Genomic DNA, 24,606 nt, shown 5'->3' with positions numbered 1-24,606 from the left:
GGCACATGACTCAGGCTAAGTCAATCACAATTCCTTGCTCTGCTGTAGACACATGTACTGATGGGGAAGAAAAGAGTTTCTCTTCCTTTTAGATCTGAGTTTCTGGTTCATAGCCCCCATACATTTCTTTCCTCGAAGATCTGTCTTGGAATGAAATAAATACACAGAGGGAGACAAAGCCACAAAGGGAGAAAAAGAACTCTGAGAGCATTGTTTGAGCCCCTGAATCCAGCTGAGCCTGAAGGTGTACCAATCCAGTATCTTCCCCAGTTACAGGAGCTAATAAATGTCAATGCCTGCTTCAACTAGTTTGAGTTGTGGTTTCATTATTTGTAACAGAGAGATCTTTAAGTGACTCAACTGCTGCAGCACATAATTGGCTCATCTGTAAAGAGAGGAAATAACGGGGATGAGTCTAAGGATTAAATAAAATCTTATATTACATTAAAATTATAAACTTGAATTGAGATGCATATGCTGGTGAGTTAATCAGCCTCCCTTATTTGCTCAGTGACTTATTCTTCCTTTCTGGCTTCATAATGGGCATGATTTTAAAGTCAAACCTTGGCAAAATGATAATATTGGATGTCAAGTATCTTCAGGGTTACTTTCAAAAACTCCTAATGATGAATTAAATGCAAAAATGTGGAGGGTGTATGTATTTTGATCCTGAGTAGAGATTGTATCTAAATCTGGGTTCTCTCTCCTCTGTGTGTATAATTTCTAAACACATACACACGGTTTGATACGAAATAATCCTGGCTAAATTCATTCAACAGTCACTGTGTGCCAGATACTCTTCTGGGGGCTTTATAAGAAGCAACTCTTCACAATAATCTGTTAGACCTGTCCAGTTATTATCCCCTTTTGTGTTGTGGAAACAGAGTCACAAGAGACTTTACCCAAGGTCACAAAGCTAAGACATGCTGGGCTGACCATTGGAAAGCAGAAGGTCTGGCTCCAGAACGCAAGCTCTTCCCCACCACTTTTACGCAACCAAATAGGCTGTCGGTCAACACTAACAAACAACACAATGTGTTAATGCTGCAAACTGAAGCCAAGAATTCAAATAATCCAAGTAGCAAATCAGCTGCTGCTTCAGTCTGCCCATCACACGGGAAATCACGATGTAGCCAAGTTGATTAGGACCAATGTCAGTTGGTCCACCTGTGTTCCGACACAGCCTCGGGAATACACTTCATCCCTAGGAAATCGTATTTTCCTCCTATGTGTCTAAATGGCATCCAGCATTCTGAGAATGCTTGCTCTGTCTGTGGCAAGAATAAAAATAGTACCACTGGTCAGTGGAACTCCATGGAAACTCTTTTGCGTGAAGAGTAAAGATTAAAATGGCAGGTACTCTCCCTTTGGGGAGTCGACCAGTTGGCTAATGGGGGATCTACTTTCTTTTTTATTTAATTGGTTCTAATTATCTGTGTCTTTAGATAAACCTTTTATCATTTCCAAGTATTGGCTTCTAATTTGAGAGTTATTATGAAATCTGAAAGAGATAAATATAAGAAACAAAGTAGAACTGCAAAGTACTAGCCATGTCCTATGGCATGTAATTTGAAGAGAGCCAGAAGGCATAACTGCCCCCAAATTGCTAACATGCCTTTGTGTTGGTGTGTCTGAGAGGCCTTTATGAAATTTAAGTAAGTTATTTGTGGATGGATTAAAATTAATTATTGCCCTAAAATATCTGCCAGCTAATGTGGTCCTGAGAACACTGGGACACAGGCTAAAAATGTCTGGACGGCATGGAGGTGCTTTGATAGATTCCCCCAGACAGGTAAGGGCAGACTGTGGGCCACAAACACTTAGGAGTTCGGTTACTGACAGGGCAACATGTGGCAAAGTCAAAAGCTCCATTTCATGGCTTCATCCAGGGTCAATGTAGCTATTTCCCACGGCGGAGCAACTCTACCTTCAATAAAGCAACATACCTGGCATCCTTTCGCGCTCCATCAGAGACCAGAAAAGGAAGTAGTTCCATGTTTGCCCAGAACACTGGTCATTATGCTCTGGGCTGCCCTGAGATGAAATTATAAAGCAGGATTAAGGTTGGAGATGCCTTAACTTCTCCATCCTTTCTGTCACCATGTTGTCCCTCTCTCATTCTCTGTGCTCAGAGCTCTCCCTGCCATGGGAGTCTGCGTGCATCCCAGGGAAGCGGCAGAGTGTGGTGGTGACTTGCACACATTCTAGGTCAGACATTCAGCATTCAACACCTGACTCTACCATTCTTGAACTGTGTGACCCTGGGCAAGTGATTACCCTCTCTGTGCTTAGTTTATTCATCTGTAAAATAAAGAGAAAAAGAATATTTACTCAACCCTAGAAGGGGTTGTTGTCAGGCTTAAATGAGATTCTAGGACACAAACACATGGTAAGAACTCAATAAATGTTAGTTAACATAGATAGTTAACAGCCATTTTCAGTGGAGGGTAAATTTCATGTCATTTGCTGTGTCCCTCTCCTGGAGCCTGGCACATGTTAAGCCTCATCTCTCCTTGTGATTTTGTTTTCTGTTAGAGGGGTATCCCATGTAAGGGAGAAAGGCTGAGAGCTATCCTGAGGGTATGAGTAATATCCCAGGCATATGACACTCTCCCGCAGTCAGAAGTCATCTGCCTCTTATGCAAGGCCAGGTCAGCTTGCCCCTCTGCCCTAAGGGCCAGCCCTTTCGGCAATGGTACTGTTTACTTCTCCTGAATCTTCTTGGATCACACTTCAGCTGGCAGAGCCTACAGCCTCCTCTTCATCGTGTGTCTGGAGACTAGACTAGAAACTTACCAGCTTCTGGCTGGTGTGTCACTTAGCCCTAGGACAGCTGCGGATTCAACACAGATTGAAAATGAAAGCCCAGCCCAGCAGTAGGTTTCTGTGGGTGAATGAGAAAAGGGAATAAGACCATCCTGGCTCATCCTCTTGAAGGTGCATTGATGGGCAAGTGTGAAGGCCCTGTGAAGCATGGAAGGCACCCATTTTTATTTCTCAAACTACCTTCCACACTCCTGTCTGGAATGGGGTGACTGGGTGATTTCCGGGGCTGCTTTTAGCTTTGCCTTTAGGTCTATAAATAAGATTCTGCCCGTGAGGAAGGAGAAAAAACAGAAGGAGGGAGGTATCCTGGCTAGTATCTCGCAGAAATGTACACCTGCCAGTAAACCCATCACACCTACTGGAACTATGTGCCTGGAATGCTGGCTCTCCCCATACCTTGGCATCTCTTTCTGCATCATTTCTTTTCCTCCTGCAAGGATCCTAATATTGATATAGAAGTGTTAGGAGGTGGGGACAGAGAGTGATTCTTTCGTGCCGGGTTTCTGCCATTCTGTTCACAGTCTCGAGTTATTTGTCCTCTGCACGCTGCCCTCCAGGCTCTCATCCACGGGTCCACAGTAGCTGCACACCTTTGAGGTTCTGTCAAGGGGCTCAGGGAGGCGCTTCCTCTAATGACCACCAGGTGGCGATCAAGCCTCAGGAGAAGCTGGCGGGCTGCTGGGGAGGAGCCGGAGCTTGGAGGCCAACTGTCACTCATCAGCCCAGCTGGCCATCCCGTCAGGACTGCCCTGACCAGAACAGCTGTGAACAGAGCGCCTCTGGGCATGGGAAGCGCTCACAGTTCCAGAAAAGCAGTAAAGGGATGTACGAATTTCCTCGGTTAATCAAAACCAAACGCCTCTTGCCACCGCTGCTGGAGGTTGGGGCTATTTGGCAGGATGGAGGACCGAGGATGGTACCCATTAAAATTAGTTCCCAAGAAGGCGGGGCCCGGAGTCATCCCTGGATCCTGGGAAGTGGGCTGTGACAGCAGTCTGCCCAGGACTTGCCCAATCAGTTCCTGTTTCTTTTCATGCTGAGAAAAAGCCTTTTTTTTTTTTTTTTTTTTTTCTGGACTCCTGGGTTTGTTCTATTTAGTTTCTAATAGTCACCAGCATACTTCCTTTGGGACTTGGCTCTGCATTAAAAAATAAAAACCCTGGAGTGGGAACGGACTTGAGTAACCCCCATCCTTGGCCCATTCTTGCAGGGGGAACACTCATGACCTTTCAACTCTTCATCTCAAAGTTTACAGGTGAAAGGGAAAGAATAGATGTCTAGATTATTATTCTAAAAATAGACAAGATGCCTGTATGTAGACCACACACAGCCCACATGGGAAAATAGTATTCGGAGACAAATAACAGGGGTCTGGCACAGGGCGGGCTTTTGTAATCGTGCCCATCTTTTCTTCTTTCTTTTTCTGTCTGCTCCATATTCACTAAGAATAGAGTCATGGAAATTGTTTCCTCTCTAGAATGTGCCAGAGGATAAACTTAGACATCTGTCTACCCGGACATAAGGAAAGGTGGGGTGGTGAGGTTGGTAAATGGGAAGTAATCAGGGGCTTCATCGTCACCTCACTCCTTCAGTACCATGGATGGGGGTACTGGGGTGGGGGGGCTATGTCACAGGCCTGGCCCAGGGGGCAATTCCATTCTCTTCTCTTGGCCACTGCTTGACACCGGCAGAGATAAGGGACGGTTTGCGATGAGCCTCCAGAGGGACAGGTGGCCTGTGAGCGACGCTGCTTCTCCGGGAAGGAAGGGCGCCTGAAGTCTGCCACGTGGGAGCATTTGAAACTGGGGAGACAGTGCTCAGAGCAGGCCTCCCCTGGGGACCCACACATCACAGGCTCTCCCACTTCACCAGACTTTCATCCTCTGGGACCTGAGCTCGAAGGGCCCTGGAGTAGTCACAGCTGGAAGTTGAGCTCCAGGGGGTCCCCACCTGCAGGAGGGTTCTGAAGGCACCTGGGGTCGTGGGGCAGGCCTGGGCCTCTGATGGTCCTCCCTACACTGTTGGGCAACAGAGGCCCAATATATGCCCACTGGGCTGTGTGTGCCAGGGGCTGAGTCACGCCCGGGACTCCAGAAGAGGCACTGGACCCTTTTGGGAAGCACAGAAGGTCAATGTAAAGGCATGTTTTGGGGCAACATTGTCCAAAGACTGCCAACCAGCATGTGTGCTTTGGGCCTCTTAAGAAAAATCATCTTGTCACATATAAGATTAGCTTGAAGGAAATCTTCAAAGTCAACCATTTGTTGAGTGCCATCTCACTCCCTCATGGGTACCGGATGATGCGTGCCCTACCCATCCTAATTCAGGGCTCTCCTGATGACCCTCGACACCCAGGCTTAGAATGCCCCTGGACTCTCACTAGGGTCATCAGAGCTTACTGTCCCCTCCCCAAAGCTCCCCTGTGGTCAGCCTTTCTCTGCCTTTCAAAGAGATAATGGAAATAATCTATTATTTGCATGATACTTAGTTTCCAAAACATGTTCCTATAAACTATGGTTTTGGGGCCTGACAACAGCCTTGAGAGGTAATTAGAATGATCCCTATTTTTCAGATGAGCAAACCAAGGACCAGAGAACTTTAGTGAAAGGCCCAGGGGAGTGAGGAAAGGTGTCTTTCTGTTCCGGGAGCCGTGTTCTTTCTGCTACGCCACACCAATGAGACAGTAACTCGTCCTCCAAGAAAGAAGGCTGATGCGTATCTCCCGGCCCTTCCTCCTTTCTGGGAAAGATGCGAGGCTGCAATTTTCTGGGGCTGATAACCCGTGCTTGTCAGTAATCTCCAAGGACAGTTTATAACAGTGTGGCTTTCAGGCCAGCTTGGAGGGGCAGGAGTTATATGGAAGAGAAGTATTTGGGGCCTTACGGATTTATGCCCCCTACACCTCCCGTATGTGTAAGCATCTCTGCAAAGACCAGCCCGGACAATGTGGTACAGGCCTGTTTTAATTCATTTTCCTACCCTGCTGTTCATATAGAGAAAGGAAGCAGAATAGCAGAACGCATTTATCTCTGATTTATGCTTTAAATATGTGTTTCCCGGTGTAGTAGCTTCTAGACACATGTGGCTCCTTAGCCCTGGAAATGTGCTGGGCACTTGTGGTGTAAAACACACACTAGATTGTGAACACTTAGTATTTAAAAAAAAAGGAATGTAAAATATCTCATTAAGAAGTTTACATAAATTACATCTTGAAATGCTAAGATTTTAGATCTGTTGGGTTAAGTCAAATGTATTACTGCAATTCATTTTATCAACTTACTTCTTGTAAAGTGGCTCCTAAAAAATGTAAAATACACGTGACTTATCATTCTACCAGACCGTGCAGCCCTCCCAGCATTCCTGAATAGTTCAAAGACGGCTGCATTCCTTTTCACATAACGTATTGGTAGGAAGCATGCTTTTCTTCCTGTTTATATGAATAAACTTCATAAAGCCAGAGGGAAAGGTCTTCAAAATACAAAAGTAAACATCTTCCTTTCTAAATGATGTATACATTATCTTACAAAGAAAAACATCAGGGCAGGGAATTCCCTGGCGGTCCAGTGGTTATGGCTGGACTATAACATGTTTCCAGTGCAGGGGGCACGGGTTCCATCCCTTGTCGGGGAACTAAGATCCTGCGTGCCGTGAGGTGCAGCCAAAAAATAAATGTAAAAATATCCACACGCACAAAAGAAAAAAAAAAGAAAAGGAAAACATCAGGGCAAAAGAGCAGAAAATTCCAGACAGAGTGCTGTGACCCATGCAAGAATGTGATGGCAGGTTAACCCCATGAGAGATGGATGTGTCTCCTGAGGTATGAAAACTTTTCCAGTTCCAGGCACGGGCTGCAGGTGGCAGCACTTCATTGGGGGTGGGGGACTTGAAGGATGAGAAGTGCCCAGCATAGCAGGAGCATTTTGACTTGGTTTTTAAGGAGTGAGAGGTCAGATGAACAAAAGCTTAGAGAACAGGCCAGCACTTGTGTGCTCAGATCTCTGCCCTGTTGGCCTAAATGTCAAATGTACATTAGACTGAGTACATTAGAGCTCCTGGGCTCACTCTACCTGCCACACCGGACGCGCACCACGTGGGGAAGGCTGTCTGCTACGGAGCTGTGTGCCTCTTTTCATCTGGACAAATCAAGCTTTCCCACGCGGCACTTCCCCTCAATTTCCACACAGCTGGAAGCCATCCCCTTGGGAAGGGTGCCTTCTGTCACATTTGCATATTCAGCAGACAGAATAACGTTGACATATTTGCAGCACACGAGCCTTATTACTGATACTGCCAGAGAGACCCTTCTCAGTGTGATTACATTTATGGATAAAGGAAAGTTTGCAGGTCACATATCTGCAGCTTAGGCCCCATACAGATTCTACAGAGCAGTGCTGGGTCCTTAACTTTTTAAGAATTAATTAATTTATTTTTGGCTGTGTTGGGTCTTCATTGCTGTGCTTGGGCTTTCTCTAGTTGTGGCGAGCGGGGGTTACTCTTTGTTGCGGTGCATGGGCTTCTCACTGCGGTGGCTTCTCTTGCTGTGGAGCACGGGCTCGAGGCACGCGGGCTTCAGTAGTTGTGGCATGCAGGCTCAGTAGTTGTGGCTCACGGGCTCTAGGCTCAGTACTTGTGGCTCATAGCTTTAGTTGCTCCGTGGCATGTGGGATCTTCCTGGACCAGGGCTCGAACCCATGTCTCCTGCATCAGCAGGCGGATTCTTAACCGCTGTGCAGCCAGGGAAATCCCTAACTTTGTTTTTTTAAACAATCTGAAGAAATAGCTTGTATCATCTTCTCCCCTGGACTGAGAACAGGACCTGTGACTCTCATGAGATATCACTCCCATGAGTAGATTACATCACAGGGCAAAGGTGAAGGAATTTGGCAGATTTAATTAAGGTCCCTAATCACCTGGCTTTGAGTTAATCTCAAGGGAGATTATCGTGGGTGGGCCAGACCTAATCAGGTGAGTCCTTTAAAAGAGGGTCTGGAGATCAGAGACTGAAGAAGTCACAGAGATTCAAAGCAGCATAGAAGCTCTTCTGTCGACTTTGAAGAAGCAAACTGCCTTATTGGGAGAAGACCACATGGCAGGGGATGGTAGGATGCCTCCAGGGGCTAAGGACCTCAGTCCTATTAACTACAAAGAATAAAATTCTGCCAAGCAATCACTGAGCTCGGAGGAGGACCCCAGCTTTCAGATGAGACCGCAGCCCTGGCCAACAACTTGAGTTCAGCCTGATGAGACCCTGAGCAGAGGACCAGGTTGCCATGCCCAGAAACTGCGGGATAACAAATGGGTGTGGTTTTCAGCTTCTAAGTTTGCAGTCATATGTTACAAAGCAGTAGAAAACGAATACAGGAAATACAGGACCGTGTTGCAGAAATATCTATTGCTAACAGAACCCATGGGGCTCTGTTTCTGGCTGTCTATGAAAATTCCAACCAAGCCACATCTAAATGTCAGAACAGACATTTGTTTATTTGTTTCCCAGACAGTCAGGTCCTGAAAGCATTACTTCCAGGTCCCCTGTTTAAAGCCTCTTAAGCTTCTGGACTCCACATGCTGAGTGGGAGTGTGGATGGTGTGAGGAAAGACATCAGCTCTGCCAGCCAACTGAGCTCAGCTGTGAACTTCTGACACCCCTCACCTTCGCCCCCATACCTGGAGAATAGATGTGACCATTCACTGGAGAAGATGGAATTAAATTCTGGTGGACGTGGGGAAGCCTGAAACAACAGCAGTAGCCTATTCCAAGAGCACAGACAATTTATATAAAGAAAACTTCACTTGATCTTGTTAGATTTTTATTGTTATAAGCACAGAAAAGACACAGAGCTGTATGCTGGCATGCTATTAAGACATGACTGAAAATCCCAAGTCATAATTTAGAAACCTATAGCATCTCATTTCAAAGCTAACATCTTTGAAATGATGAGACACTATTTTCACTGACGTTCAAAAAATACGTGAGAGAGACAGATCCACTGAAAGCCCCTCCTTTATTTTGGACACTCAGGGAATCAGAGTACTGTTGGCCTGGGTTATTGACTTTCTCTTAGGGATGCAGAGCCCCATGTGACATCACCTTCACCTGCCACAAATAAAATACATTCCACCTACATGGCATTTCTATGACCACACTTGTTTCCTTTTGTCTTCTCAAATGGTTGTGACTTTCTGCTCCACTCGCCTCAGAATAACTCCTTCCCCCACCTCTGTTCTTGCTGGTTGCTATAATCTTTCTCATCTCCATGAAACTGTTTTTTTCAGTCTTCCAACCTCTCTGAAGGTCCCTAGACAAACCACAAAGGGCTATGACTTTCCACGGTGTTTCTTAATTTCTGGCCTTAGCAACCTATATCCTGAAATCCCCATGGACCTGTATTTACCTCTTTCTCCAAGTAAACAATAAGGCATGGGGAAAAGGATGGCAGATACATGACTCATTCAAGAGATGATGTGTTACACTGGACTTAGAATATTATACTGGGCTTAGAATATTTCTGTAGTTTATATTCATTGCTCATTGGTGAATGCTCCAACCTCACAACCTCTGAAGCATTAGCACAGATCCCTTTGCAAGAAACTGACTTAATAGAACATCCCTTAATGCAAGAAGGTTTTGGCCCATGGAACTGACTTTATATACTGAGAGATTTCAGGGACGTGGGGAAGTATTGCCCACTTTCCAAGTGAAGTTGACCCCATATCTCACTTTGTATCAAAACCAGAGCCCATGTTCTCCCTTCCCTCGGAAATCTGCTGTGAAAAGCCTCGGAATCGTTGCTGATTGAGAACTGGTGACCTTGGGGCCAAGCACAGCTCCTGCTTTCATGTAATTTACAGATTCACAGACCACTCTTTTTTACAATTTTGAATTCTGTTGCTTATTTTAGGATCTTCTTGGCAAAGAGCAGTGGCTGAACTATGTGGCTTGCAACTGAGCAGAAAACCAGCATTTACTGTATTTCTCCAATGTTTTGTCTGTATAGCTTTCCTGGAATTTGGATCCGGCGCTGTGACTGGAGAGGTGGGAGGTACATGCACACCTCTGTGTGTGTGTGTGTGTGTGTGTGTGTGTTGGGGGTAAGTGAACGCGCCCCCCCCCCATGTTAATGAACGTGGGCAGAGAGCCAGATCCACATCCTGGGGAGCCCTGCCGGAGGTTCCTGTCATTACAGAGGTCCCCTTCACAAAGTCAAACACAATGATTCCCAAAGGATCCCTACAGAAGTGGGTGGAAGGTCAGTGTTTCTTGTCCCTTTGTGGTTTTGAACATGAGACCCACAGCCTCCAGTGTGCTGTGCTTTCATTGGCCGATCACATCAACGTGGCCATGCTAACATACTGTCTAACCCTGCCTCAGTCCTCACTGATAGAACCTCAGAAACCAAATCAGCAAAGCCGTTCTTTCCCTAATAGCTAAACCTAATTCAGTTGATCCTCCAACCTAACCTCTGGGTCTGTCTTCTAAGTACCAAACTCTGCCCAAAGTTGATCATTCCCTGAAAATTTTTAAGCCTGACAATCATTTCCTTTAGGGACTTTAAATAATGAACTATTCAGCTGGGATAATGAGGTGACAATTTGCAGGCAAATGTGGGCGTAGATGTCTGCCTCGTTTGTGAATATGTATGAAAAAAGAGTTCATTTCCTTGAAACATTAGGACTTCTGTCTCACCTCCCCCTCTCCATAAAGAAAAGAGAGATGAAAATAGAATTTAAAATTTAAAATAAACGGAAGAGATTTTAAAGAGTTAAAACATTTACAGAATACTCTTTCGAACCTCAATAAATAAATGGTTGCTGAATCTCGGACTCTTTTTGGCCTTTCTTCCTGGTGGTTGGACCCGTTTAAATTTGTCCTTATGAAGACCACACAACCCACATTTTCAGAGAAACCCCACATTTTTATTCTGTTTCACTGTCTCCCTGGGATCCGACTTTGGTTTGGAATGTATGGTTGCTGTGGCTACAGTACATGGTTAACATTTTTTTTTTAATTAATTAATTAATTTTGGCTGCGTTGGGTCTTTGTTGCTGCGCGCAGGCTTTCTCTAGTTGCAGCGAGCGGGGGCTACTTTTCGTTGCGGTGTGCGGGCTTCTCACTGCGGTGGCTTCTCTTGTTGCAGAGCATGAGCTCTAGGGCACGTGGGCTCAGTAGTTGTGGCACAGGGGCTTCATTGCTCCGCGGCATTACATGGTTAACTTTGATAAGGATGCTATTGTAATCTTTGTATTTTTATGAAATGCACACACACAAGCAAAATACACACATGCACATAATTCACAAACAATCTTCACCATCTGTTCATCAAGGTAAAGTGTCATCAGGAGCACAGACTAGCCGGTTGTAAAATTTCTTTCTAGAAGATTTCCAGGTGGTTGGAATAAACACAAATTAGACAGTAGAAAACTCTTAATGTATATTGGTCTAGGAACTTAGGAACTGAAAGAATTAATACATAGAGAGCTATACAACACACCCAGGGCCCCTAAATCCAAAGTAACTACAATAATAATATACAATGCTGTAAGGTCATTAAAATCTATTCTATCATGCACAGAAAAGTACCTGGTTAAAGCTGTTAAATATATGACAGTTGAGGGGGGTTCTGTATTTCAGTGCAATATATCACATTTGGAAATGAATGGATATAAAAAAATATATTTTTTGCTTTCAAAAAGTGGAACAAAGCAAAACATAAGGCTTTTCTGCTAAACTATAAAAGTGTAATCAGCAGTTGGTCTGCTGTGATCTAATAAAGCATGGTCATCACACTTTCTCTGTCTATTCATTCCACTTAGCTCCAGCCTTAACATACAGTAGCATATATGTATGTGTTTAGCATCAGGAGAATCATGTCTTCTTCTATGAATTTCTTGTAAATATTATCATCCACTTGAAAGCATCTTTGATATAATTTCCTCCCTAAGTTTTTCATTGCCTTTGTTTTTTTTGGTCCCTCTTAACTAAGGAAATACCAGGAAGATATTGAAGTTTCTCCACGGCTAATTTTCAATTTCCATTTTGGAGTCATTTTTGAATTTCAGGGTTGCAGCACATGAGAAGCAATTGTATTAGGTCATTAACATGGAAATCTTAAAATGTGGTCCTTACGTTGTTCTTCTCTAATTTTTTCTTTTCCTTCTAGTTTCCTCCATCCCTCCCTTCTTTCTTCCTTTCTTCTTGCCTTCCTTCCTTCCTTCCTAGAATTCACTGAAGTATTTCCTAGGTCCTAGCCTTTCACTTATTATTTTAATCAAAGCTTATCTTTGGGCCCAGGGTGTGAAAAGTAAAAATGTCTCTGAAGTTCTATTTTACAATATAGACAGAGAAGTTGGCTTGAGTTTCACTTAAATACTATACACATTCGGTATCACACAAGGGGTGAGGGTAGGGCTGCAACATAAATGTAACAATTCCTTTTAGTCTGTATTTACAAAAGAAAGCCCCTTCCCTAATGAAAAAGTCTCTTCAGCATCTGCTCCCAGAAGCCTGCAGAGAAAACATTTTATCCGTGACTTGGAAAGGATCTCTTTTTCAGAGAACGTCCACTGTTCCCCAAGAGGTTCCATGGGCTGGATTTTCCTGTTCTTAGTTGAGCAATGAATAAGCACTGGATGTGTTTTCCAGGGATGAGCTGGTTATTTCCGGGGTGGAAACATTGTATGTTCCTGAAAAACAGAACAGCAGCTCAGGGGAAGACCAAGTCTTCATGATTACTGGGGTGTGAACCTCTGCTAACCGCCCAGGGGGCGCTCTACTCCAGGAGCCAGGTAAGCTCAGGCCATGCCTGGATAGGAACACATGCCTGCCCTCCTCCCCAGACCCAGAAATCCTGGAGAACAAACAAAGCTGTTCTCAAGCATGCGTGGCAGCCGACAAGACAAGCACTAACTATTTCACATCATACCAGCAGCCAGATTTCTACAAAAGACAGGGAGATTGCGACAGGGGCAGCCCTTGGCATGCCACCACATGCACTGGCCTGGGGGCATCCGTGGGAGGGAATATCCCTGGTCCCTTTGGGTTGGTGTGACTTTGGGAAGTTCTTGGGAGGGGCCTGGGGGCTGAGCTGGGGAAAGGGAGGAAAGGAAAGAAAAGAGAAAATCACAGAAGAAAAGGCAGGACCAAAAAAGCAGCAGGAGTCAGAGAATGCCAACAAAAGTGCTGAGGGTGGGTGTAGCAGGGCGGGTGGCCCGCGAGCTACTGCACAGGCTCGTGTCAGCAGGGGGGTGGGGACTGAACACGGGGACGGTAGGGGCTGTGTGTTGGGCAGGGGAAGCGACACAGTGCCCACCCTACCATCAGATGGGCGGACTGCCACGGCTAACAAGGTTTCCATCATTGCCTGGGGGGCCCTTTGTCGCTGCTGACAACACAAACCAAAGTTACAGTGATTATGGAACCCTCAAATAGGCCAACCTGGATCTGCATTAATGACCCTGAAAGGCTGAGTGGCAATGGCCGGGGCTCTCAGGCCCCGGGACCTAGGGAACAAGACCCCAACTCTTGATCTGACTGGTTCAGAAACAATGAACACATTTATTTGACCTTACATATTGCATAATTCTGATTCTGTGGAATCGTTTCATAGAGTTTTCACTGTTCTTGCTTTCATGCAAATGGTAAACATGATCCAGGGACGGTGCTGGCCAAAGGGAATCGTTCTAACATACCCTGGAGATTTGATCATTTCACAACAGGTCCAAGCAAAAGTGAAGGTCCTCCAGTTTCATGAGTAATGCATCAAAATGAAGCTCAAAACCCCAAGTTCTCCAGAGTTTCAATAATTAATAGGCATTCTCAAAATTTGCTTTATATGAAAAGCCTTAGTCAGGAAGGCTTTTGATACATTTGATACATTTCTTCATTTGTGAGATTTGTTCAGTTTTGAGGAGCTGAAAGGAAGTCTGGTGCCTATTTTCCAAAGGGGAGGAGGTGGTGGTGACATGGGACAGGAGTTTCAGCTTGCCAGAAGAGCTGAGACCCACTGCCCAAAGTCATTAACATTCTTTATCTTATGTCTACAAGGAGGAAATGTTCACTGCGCCATGCCCCTAATAGAACAGCTAACTTGGGTGATCCCGCATATGTATGCACAGTTTTATAAATGTCGATGTGTAAAAGAAGCACACTCCAAAAAAAGAAAAGGGAAAAAAAAGGGAAATGAAACTCACAGCATGGGATCCTATGGTAGGATTCTCTAAATATATTCTTCGCTGCACTGTAACGCATAAACGTGACCTACCTATTCTTATATAACAGGAATAGAAGAGAACTCCGTGTTTGACCAGGCCAGCAATTTACAGTTCCCAGTTTTATGGTGGATACAGTTTTTATGGAGAGCTCTCCACAGGTTGAAGGCAATTGCCCCCTGTACCAACCTCTTGGTTGTTTGGGAAAATATAAGCAAGTATTTAACCTCTGCCCCAAATAAGGCCATTATGGGTCAATGCCATGAAGTGGGCAGTGGGACAGTAGGGGTGTGAGATTCCCCCCAGGGCAAATATGTTTAGGTCAACCCAGGAAACATCTAGAGGTCAGCACGTACCTGTTTTACCAAACAAATTGTTAAATCTTCTTGATATTGGAGAACTCATAGAAAATACAGGAGTAGATGAACCTAGGGATGTTGACTAGAAAATAAAAAAAGAATTACAAAGCAAACGTGTTAGACCAAGGCCCAGTTTTGATCTGTAGGATGATTCGTTTGTTGCCTGCTAGTGGTCGCTGACAGCATCTTTCATCTCACTTTAAGGAGAGAGCCTGGATGAGCATGAATTTCTATTTCAGACAAATTAAGCAGGGGAGCCACCTTTTGAAACACTGTAATATCACCACCGGTATTAGGGAAATAGCTTCCAAATACATTTTTTACTGTTTGATAGGGTTTATTATCTTCTGACATATGAAAACAAATATATTTAAGTGCAATAGTTATTTTCCAAGATGAACTACAGATAATTCTATTCATCATTATTCTTCAAATTTTGTTCTTTATGGCCTTGAGTTTCCCCAGAAGAGTGCTTCTCATTGAAATTTGGTTTTAACCTCCAGTTGATATTATCTGTGCTATTTGTAACCTCTATTTAAAGATGTGGGGACAGCATCTTAATGCTAGTTCCGTTCCATGACTACGTTTAATAGGCAGAATCAGGTAAGAAGCAAACACAGTGGAATAATCTATGTTATAATTGGTAGTGGAGAGAGAGGAGTTTGTGAAAGTCTCTACAAAGGAAGTATTTACCTTTGAGTGCTGTGAAGACCATCTCGACAGTGAAAACTTATTCAGCAAGGCTTCCTGTACCTGCATCATTTAAAAGAAGCCATTGTCAACTCAACATGTCACTGCAATTTAGACTTTTCTAGGATCATGACTGTCACTGTTCTTACCTTCTGATCCCAGAGGCATCCAAAGAGTAAAATGAATAATCCCTGAAAAAAGAATTGGGAAGAAGTGCATTTTAACCATATTAATTATATTAATCATATTCTAGTCTAGCAAAATAGGAAGTATTGTTCACCTGCCATAGAGTTTGTACTACCACTTTCCACATCTGCATTTATGGCCCAGTAGATGACAATGATGTAGTAGGTCCACACCAAGGGACCTTTGATGTTATAATGTCATAAGGATATTTTCAATTTCCCTATTTCCACCCAATTGTGCACTGGAGATCCTGCTGGTTATGTTATTAAACATACGTCTTATGTCTACAGTAGCCCTCATGTAGTTGTGATGAGAACATAGGGCATGAGGTGGAATAATCAGTCCCTTCTAGTCAAGGCATATTATAAACATCATTAGACATGAGCCTTAGAGTTTGGAGCTGTGGACCCAGTAGCAGAAGTTAGGATTTGCATGGTCTTGGCATTAGCATCTAGGGCAATGTCTTGACATCACCTCCAGATGCCCTGGATCCTCACCAGCTCATGGGGACCTAGGCCTACCACTGATCTACTGGTTGAATCGGAATTAAGCATCCCCTTCCTTGTGCTCCAAAGGGTTGTTGGTCTGTACCTCTGCTAAAGCCCTCCTAACAATGTGGCTTGTATTATAGTTACTTGCGGCTGGAGAGCAAAGAGAATGTCTTTTTCATTTTCACATAAAGGAGCAAAATGTCTACCTTACATAGAGCATTCATTCTTTCATCCTTCAGAAAAATGTTTCCTGAGAACCCATTATGTGGTACAGAGCATTAATTTCATTTGCCAAATGGTTACCGAGCACCTAGGCTGTGCCAAGGTCTTTGCAGGCACTAGGAATGTACTGATAAATAAGACAGATGCTGCCCCTGACCTCACCAAGGCAGAGCTCATTTAATGCTTGTGGAAATTAACTGGAGAGATTGTTTGGTTTAATGGTGGTATTTTCATTTAGGAGATAATAAACGGCATCAAGATAATGTTAGATAAATAGCAAAATCCAGTGTAGGGAAGGGACTTTCCTCCTATTTGCATTATCAGGGCCTTTAGAAGAGAGGTGCATATGCGACTAAATTATAATGCAGGCGATAAGAGGCATGAGGTTCCATGGGAGCAGAGGAATGTGCCCTTTCTATTTCATTGAGTTCTTGTCATTACCGTTCTTTGGGGCTAGGGCCTCCTATGAACAAAAGTCCTTCCCCGTTCCTACCCCTGTTTGTGTTTCTATCATTATAGATCCTTCCTGAGAGCGCTGCCCTGCAGAACGTACCTGGAAGGCATTGAGGAGGGTAAATACAATATGGAACACAGCATTGCTCCCCTGGAACACGGTGGCGAGACCGAAACCCCAGGTGAGCCCCAAGAGTGGTGTGAGGACCCCAATGCTCTTGGTGATCTGGAACAGGCTGCTTTTTTCCTGCTTGCTTGGCTTGTCCCCGATGGAAGGTCTCAGGATCTTGGTGATGACCACGACCGTGATGGTCACGTTGACCACCACGATGATCAGTGCTGGGATAACGAAGGCCAGCAGGGCCTTAGTATCCTCCCAGTTGAGCCAACAGGCATTTTTCCTCGTGTAGACCTCCCGGGGCTGGGTGGCCCCCACCGTGATGACGGAGATGACCAGAGGGCAACCGTAGCCGAGAGAAAACGCAATAGCCTTCTGAATGGACTTGCTGGTGTCATGCAGGATGAAAACCAAGCGGTAGAAGAGCATGAGGCCCAGAGTCAGCATCCAGAAGAAGACGCTGAGGTAGGAGAAGTGGACGAAGAAGGTGGCGGCCACACAGGCCGTCTGGTTGAGTGGGTAGCGGTAGTTGTGGATGGCGGCGGCCACGATGAACCAGACGTCGGCAACCAGAAGGGAGGCGGCAATGTTCACGATGCAGATGTGGCGCATGGAGGAAGTCCGGTTCTTGGTGACCGATTTCCACACCACGGCTTCCACAGCGAGGCAGGCTGCCAAGCTCAAGATGGAAAAGCACAGCCCGATGTAGGAAATGATATCCAGTAGTATTTTCAGGAGAGAATCAGGGTCTGGGGAATCAGGGGACATGAGGATGGAGAATGATGTGAGGTGGTCACAGCTGCAGGACACACTGTCCTCGGTGACTTCTTTAACATAACACCCACTGCTGTCCCACCCCCCTGTGTGGTTGGCGAGGTTGAAGTTCCAGAAGACACACCTTGGTACCCCGCCCGAAGGGTTGTTGTTTTTGAAAGTCATCGAAATCCTGAATGGCGTGGTTATATTCTGGCTGACAATGGTTGTCATCACTAAGCTGTTTGCAAAAGTCTTTCCTGGAACATCCTGGGCCAGGATGGTTTTGAGAGTTGGGAAAGCCACGGTGACAATAAATGAATCTGGTTGCAGGTGTTCCAGCTGGCATTCATTAATGGTCACATTGCCCCAGAGGTCAGAGTCTAAGAAAACAAAGCTCTTTGTATAGGATTTGGGGTGGCCAGATTTTATGACCATGCTCTTCATCTGAACATTAGGTTGGGAGATGGTGCTATCTTCTGACCGTAAGGCTCGGGAAAATCTTTCCACTGAATGCAGTAACTGTGAGCTCTGATTGGTCTTTTGCTGTTGTGACGTCATCCAGGTATTCAAAATGGGTTTGCCGAGGATGACGTTGACCGTGGAGAGGACGTGCTGTAATTCACAAGGCATGGGATCAAACCAACCGAATGTTTTCAATCATAAGAGAGAAAAAAGAGAACATCTCCCTGGAAACTGGCTAAGTGGGTACAGGGAAGAAGAAAAGAGAAGAGAAAAATGCAGCATCACAGGCTGTGGAGGATTGTGATCCACCTTCTTATGGAGGGAAATAGCAGGGGATGGGTCCTCACAACTGTGAGACTTACTAAACATTTAGCGGTCGTGACGGTGAGAACTACCCCCACCTCTCACTAAGGTCGACTCAGCAGGCTGACAGAGATATTTATTAATTGTTTTATTTTATTTTAAACCTCAAGCCTGTAAAGGCTTTTGGGTGGGTGGTATCTCACCAGCAAGGGTGAGGTAGTCTCAGAAGACCCTCTCAAATGCTGAGCATCAAGTAAGCCATGGGAGTGTTGTTAAAGGCATCTTTCTTTTTAACTCAACATTTTGATTCTCTCTCCCATAAACTTGGACTTGTCATTTGTGGCTTCTCTCCATGGAGAGAAGTGGCTTTTTCTCTCTGTCCTTCTTTGCCTTGTTCTGTTCTCTGAAATGGTGAACCCTGCAGTTAGTTGAATGGTGGCCCTTATTTGGAGAAAACCTTATTTGGAGAAAGGGTCTTTGTAGAAGTAATTAAGGATCTTGAGAGAAAAATCAACCTGGATTACCTAAATGGGCCCTAAATCCAGGTATCCTTATAAGAGACAGAAGAGGAGAAGGTAAATGGAGAAGAAGAGAAGGTCATGTGAAGACAAAGTCAGAGGTTAGAATGAGGCAATTTGTTACAGCAGCCCTAGGAAATCTGTACAAGCTCCTTGGACTCCTGGTACCCAAGCTGCTTGCCAGTTACCTCTGGTTGGGTTTGGCCAATGAGAAGCATCGGCAGGAGATGAGAGGGTGAGCGAAAAAAGAAGCTGAGATATATTTTTCCTGCTACCCACTGCACCTTCATTTCATTCTCAGCACACCTTTGGTGATAGTTACCTACTTCCAGTACTGTAACTCCTGCTCAGTGATCCCTCCGCCAAGGCTATGGGTGCACTGTTTCCTCTCCTTTCTGCATTAGTCCTCAGGGTAGTAAGGGCTTCTAAATGTAGCTCGTCTCTGGGTGCCTGACACCTTTTTTTTTTTTAATTCCTGGTTTTACCTCCGTAAGTATCCCTTCATTAAAGTCTCTTCATTTGAACTCTGGTGGGTGAATTCTCTTTCCTCTCAGAACGCTGATTGCTTCAAAGATCATGTTTTGTGAGAGACCATTGAGAATCCCACCTTGTACATATTCTGAAAACCTTTCATTCCTAGTTTTCTTAGAAAGCAGGTAAGATTTCATTCTCTTTTAATGAAGAAACTAAAACAGACCTTCTCTAAAGAAATCTTCTTAAGATCCCAAAATGTACACTGAAAATATTCACAGATATGCTGATAGCCAGAGCTGGCAAAGCGTTGCTCGGGAAAAGACAGAGAAGAAGTTGCAATGGAGAGAAGTTATGTTTCTTGACCCCAAGTCCTGAGGGATGAAAAGGCAAGACCCCAAATTCCTGCAAGGCTTAAGCAAACTCACCATCATCATTTCTGAATTCACTTGGGTTGGAACTGTTGAGAGCAAATCAAGGATGTTAATAATGGCTCCCAGGCTCCCAGGAAATGAGTTGACTTCAAGTTTCACCTGGTTTGTGCTAATGGAAAGGTTCTTTAGGTATGAAGGGAGCTTCGCATCCTGAGAGGGGCTCTTCATCAAAGCCTAGTAAAACAAAAGCCGACACAGACAGACAAAAACCAAAAAACTTGCCCATCAGTCATCAAATACTGCTGATACATCCATGACAAAAATCTCTCACATCTGAGTTTCCTTTTTGATTCCTCCATTCTCATAAGTATATCCCATAAGGTAATGTACTTATCTCTTAAACTGTGCTTGCTCTTCAGAATGGAATATTACATGAGACCTCACACACAGAAAGGGAACAGTAGAGTATATGTCAACCTGATGACTAGTTGAAAAGAAAAAGGAAGGGAAGTAGATATGATTGCTAGAGAACTAGATTAAAGTTGCATAAAATTGTCACTTGATTGTCTGGATGAAAGCACATTTGCCACTCTGCTTTTTCTCATCACTTACCTCGCTGACCATGAGAGTGGTTTCTATCCCAAATTTCCTGGGACAGTTCTGGTTTATATCTGATGTCCCAGTGTAATTATAAATAGTGCCCTCTTTTATTTTCAAAAATGATACAAGTGAACTTATATACAAAACAGAAATAGACCCATATACATAGAAATCAAACTTAAGGTTACCAAAGGGGAAAGGGGGGGAGGGAAAACAAAACCAACAAGGACCTACTGTATAGCACAGGGAACTATACTCAATATTCTGTAATAACCTATAAGGGAAAAGAATCTGAAATATTCTTTTTCAGATTCTTTTCCCTAACACAACATTGTAAATTAACTATACTTCAATAAAACAAACACACACACACACACAAACAAAAAAACCAAAAAGCAAAAAGTATCCTGGTTTGGATGATAAACTATATGGTCACCTTATCTATAATGATCACATTTGTGTTTTCTAACTATCTGACTCCTCACTATAATTAAAGAATGAACTAAAAGTTGGTCTTCTCCATAAAGAACTTTGATGAGTGTTCTAACCCAGGGGAGTTTCTTCCTCTGAATGCAGAAGTATTTGTTTTACTTAACAGAACTTACATTTGTGACATCTCTACCAGTGTCATCCTGTGTTTTAATTTCAATCTCTCTCCCATTAAATGATAAGCTCCTTAACAATGGGAACCATGTGTTGCATTTCTTTATATCCTTCTCATATCCCATAACCCCTAACATAGTCATTTAACTTCGTATGTAGTAGGTATTCAATAACATATGTTGAATGGATAAATTAGACAGAGCATGACAGGTCAGCATGCCCCCTTTCCATTGAAAGGGTATGTAGTATCTAGAATTGGGACCAGGGCCCAATGTTGAGTTCAAATTATAATTTCTATCTTCCTCAATTGGGATAGTTTATATTCCCGATGCTTTACCCATCAAGGTCTAACTCAGATGCCAAGTTTTTCAAGCAGAACTTCCTGATTATCCTAGCCCAAATTAATACATATATAACATCTGCATTCCGTATCCAATCAGAGGTCAAGTTCTGATTTGGCCTCTTTACCCTGATAGCACCTATAATAATGCTTTATACATAATCGGTATTTTAATGAGTTTGATGTAAGACAAGAGATAATTAGATAAAATGCAAACCAATGTCACCCTTTTTTCTCAGTCCTTCTTCTCAGGATGCGAGGATTTGGAGCTAACCAGATGTTAGCTCCAAATATAGCTCATGGTCTGAAGATGTTACCATGAGCTATAACCCCACTAATTGCCTCATTTATTGTAACTCATGGAATTTTAGGAGTCTCGAACTTTCAGCAACTTAAGTATGAGAGGTAATTTATGTTTATTTTGATGAAGTGAAACATGTTTTTCCTACCACATGGCAGTAATCTCTATTCTAGGTAAGAGAGGTCAGCTAGGCCCTTCTATAACTATAGTTTACCTCTAAGGATTAAGGAAATCTCAGACTTGTAAAAACATGAAGCCCAAACTATTTTTTCTGACTGATGAACCTTACTTTTTGTGTTGCTCCCTTTTCTGAAAAGATTAGAGCTATTAGCGTGATATAAAAATTCTTCAAAGGAGAGCAGTTAGAGGGGATAACACGACTTCCATCTTGGCAGTAATGGAAACAAGGTATTAAGAAGTCAAGGTGAAGCTGTACAGCTGGTCCTAGAGCAGAACACGTATTTCGCTGCCTCCATATTTGGATTCAAGCAAGATATTCAGCATTTCTAGGGTTGCATCTTCTTTGGAATTAAATAAGTATAGCTTTGAGAGCAACACAAAGCAGCTCAAAGCCCATTTTCCTAAGTGCTGAGAAACAGGATCAGCTAGACACATCTCCCCACCAAGAGTTCAGAGTCAAGGGTTTAAGAATCACCTCAGCCAGCTGGAGCAGAGTATTTATTGGGGCGGAGATGCAGTTGTTTTTCTTGACCTTCCACTGGGAGCCCACACATCTGTAAGTTATGATCCCGCCAACGGGACTCCCAGGGATTCTGGGAACATTCGAGAACTGGCAAAGCTTCTGGATGACTTTTCCGGGTTCCCCAACACCTATGATAGGATCTTGGCATGTGACGTTCTCCCCTGCATTGGAAAAATGGACATAAAAAGGACAATTGAAAAGAGGAGAAAAGATAGTGGAAATACGGTCAGGCTTAGGTAGAGTTTTGATCTTTGAACTCATCTTTTTTCCTTTTAGTGATCTTTTCGGAGTTGCCCAGTTTCTATATTTTGCCCCTGATTTTCTAAAGCCCCTTAGTGCTTTCCATGCAAATCCGATTCTAATCTGCGCTGGCTTTTTCTAACAGAATTTATTTCCTCAATGCCTCATTCCCACCTCTGACCTCCAGGAATCTTCTCTCTGATGTCTGTAAAATCTAAGCCATGGAAAATAATGAGAGCTTGATGTGTACTCATCCAGATAAAAGATAGGCAGGTTAACAAGGGTCTTAGGGACATAATGACTTAATCCAAGGGATTCTCAACTCTGGTGTATTAGAATCACCAGAGGAGCTTGGAAAATACCAATGTCCAGGCTCACTCCAGCCCAAGTAGATCAAAACCTCTTGGGCTGGAATTCAGGCATCAGCAGTTTTTTAAGCTTCCCCGGTGATTCTAGGGTGCAGCCAAGTTTGAGAAGCATCACCTTAATCCAAGGATATAATTAGTGGTAGGAATTCCAGGCACCCATGACCTGAATATTCTGGGCAATATTCCTAGGCATTTATTCCTTCTGGTTTCCCTTAAGGAAGACTTTTCTTTACCTCTACTCAAGACAGACTTGAATGGGAAAATGGCATTTATTGCAGAATCTCTAGTCTCCAGGGGACCCTGACTCTCTGCTGAGCAGACCCCCCTTCTCATCATCTTTTAAACTGAGCATGAATTGAGTTCTCAGCCATTGTGTAAAATCTTGGAATACCTAAGTAATGTTCTATTAGGAAAAATAAGAGGAATCAGACTTGGTATGAAGAAAGAAGAGCAGAACAAAGGTAAGTGAATAAAACATGATGATGCCTAGGCTAAGATGGGGGGACAGTGGAGACATGACCTTGGCGGCCCCCTGGAAGAGGTGTGCTTGGTGGGGTCCAGAGGACCGTGACTCAGAGAGATAGGGAGCTCTAAATTGCTTCCTACTTTGTTGTCTAGGGCTCAGATACCAACAGATGTGAGAAGGACCTCAGATCCCTCAGTAAACTCAAACAAGCTTGGCAATGGAGCCATGGATCCTACAGACATCACGGGTTCTATTAGAGAGAAGATTTCTGGGGGGAGGGGATTGCTTATGATGCAAGCCCAGGAGCATCCTTTATCCACTTGCCCCTCGGTTGCTACTGATGAGAGCTCTTCGGTATGGGTTATTACAGAGATGGCTCCACAAATCACGACCTTTTACCTTGAAAATAGTATTTAGGGGGATATTGGCTCAGTGATGACAAAGGATGGGAAAGACAGTTTCTGATTCTTTTTACGTGACTCTTTTTACATAGTTTCTGATCCTTTTTACGTACGGAAATGTGGCTTCATCTGCAAGGCTTTCTTGATCAATTTCTCCCCACCTAATCACTAGCAGAGTTAAACCGGGCAGCCTCTTCTAGCCACCCACAACTGTCTCTAGTTTAGAATCTACCACATTATATGTGATAACATTTTTAAATCACATTTATCTCTCCCCTAGGCTTGAGGCCAAGAAACATAGCTTATTGCTTTTCAAAGCCCCATGCTTAGCTCAAGGCTTGCTACATGAAAGTGATTAACATATATCTATTGATGGATGAATGAGGGAGTGAATGAATACATGAATCCCTGCTCATGACTATAACATTTTAAAATAATTTAAAATGCTCTCACCAGGAACCAGATTAAGCTTCATAGATGGGCTCCGGACTGAATTATTAGCGGTATTGGTAATGTGACAAAACACATCCATATTTTCTGGACAGGAAATTGAGTTTGCCACGAAATGGTGTTTGTAGCACACTTGCTTTCCATTAACTTCTTTTGCTAAGGTACAATGAAAGAATGAAGTCAAAGCATTAGTATTCAAAGCACAAATTTTGTTAAAATCATCCAATGTGGATAAACTTGTCCAAACTTTTCCCAAGAATGTGCCACATTCATTTTAATGTGGTTTTCAAAATGCCTCTAGCCTAGAAGTAAGTAAGCCCACATTGGCATGTGTGCTAGCCAAAACCTTACCTCCACCATTCATGGCTCCAAATCTGTGCCCACCCAGTTCTGGACAATCAGAATGCTTTCTCAACCCCCCTCTACCTAGCGAAATCCCATCATGTTCTGTGCCTTTATCCTATCCTGCTTTTGCCGCATAGGTTTAGAGGTCATCTTTTTACAGATCTGTCTCCTTCACCAAACCCTAAGTTCTTGGAGAGAAGATACCTGGTCTTATTTATCTTTGCATCTCCCAGTGCCTAGCTCAGCATTTGACACAAAGAAAGCAGTGAATGAATGCGTGTTGGACACAGAATGTTGAAACGCTTAAATAGCTCGGTACCCAGATTGATTTCATATCCCCCCTACCATGCAGCCT

The 24,606-nt window shown here is 43.8% G+C and overlaps 1 protein-coding gene across 6 annotated transcripts in view; it reads right to left on the bottom strand.

Moving 5' to 3' along the window:
- Positions 1 to 11,241: 11,241 nt before the first annotated feature.
- ADGRF5 (adhesion G protein-coupled receptor F5) overlaps positions 11,242 to 24,606 on the bottom strand; it is a 108,213-nt gene continuing 94,848 nt past the window's right edge. For 5 of the 6 annotated variants that reach the window (XM_036869748.1, XM_036869747.1, XM_036869751.1 and 2 more), the window contains 8 exons: positions 23,910 to 24,062; positions 21,934 to 22,142; positions 19,489 to 19,668; positions 16,533 to 17,918; positions 15,230 to 15,271; positions 15,084 to 15,143; positions 14,388 to 14,472; positions 11,242 to 12,507 (listed from right to left, as the gene is read on the bottom strand). In XM_036869748.1, coding sequence (XP_036725643.1) covers positions 12,428 to 12,507; positions 14,388 to 14,472; positions 15,084 to 15,143; positions 15,230 to 15,271; positions 16,533 to 17,918; positions 19,489 to 19,668; positions 21,934 to 22,142; positions 23,910 to 24,062 — 2,195 coding nt within the window. In that variant the 3' untranslated portion in view covers positions 11,242 to 12,427. Of the gene's footprint in view, positions 12,508 to 13,138; positions 13,206 to 14,387; positions 14,473 to 15,083; positions 15,144 to 15,229; positions 15,272 to 16,532; positions 17,919 to 19,488; positions 19,669 to 21,933; positions 22,143 to 23,909; positions 24,063 to 24,606 lie in introns of all 6 variants that reach the window. The other variant, XM_036869750.1, reaches the window with a different exon arrangement.

The sequence above is a fragment of the Balaenoptera musculus genome, chromosome 11, assembly GCF_009873245.2.
Source record: "Balaenoptera musculus isolate JJ_BM4_2016_0621 chromosome 11, mBalMus1.pri.v3, whole genome shotgun sequence".
Lineage (NCBI taxonomy): Eukaryota > Metazoa > Chordata > Mammalia > Artiodactyla > Balaenopteridae > Balaenoptera > Balaenoptera musculus.
The sequence above is the reverse complement of the archived record's forward strand: the minus strand, read 5'-3'. Positions and strand labels throughout refer to the sequence as shown.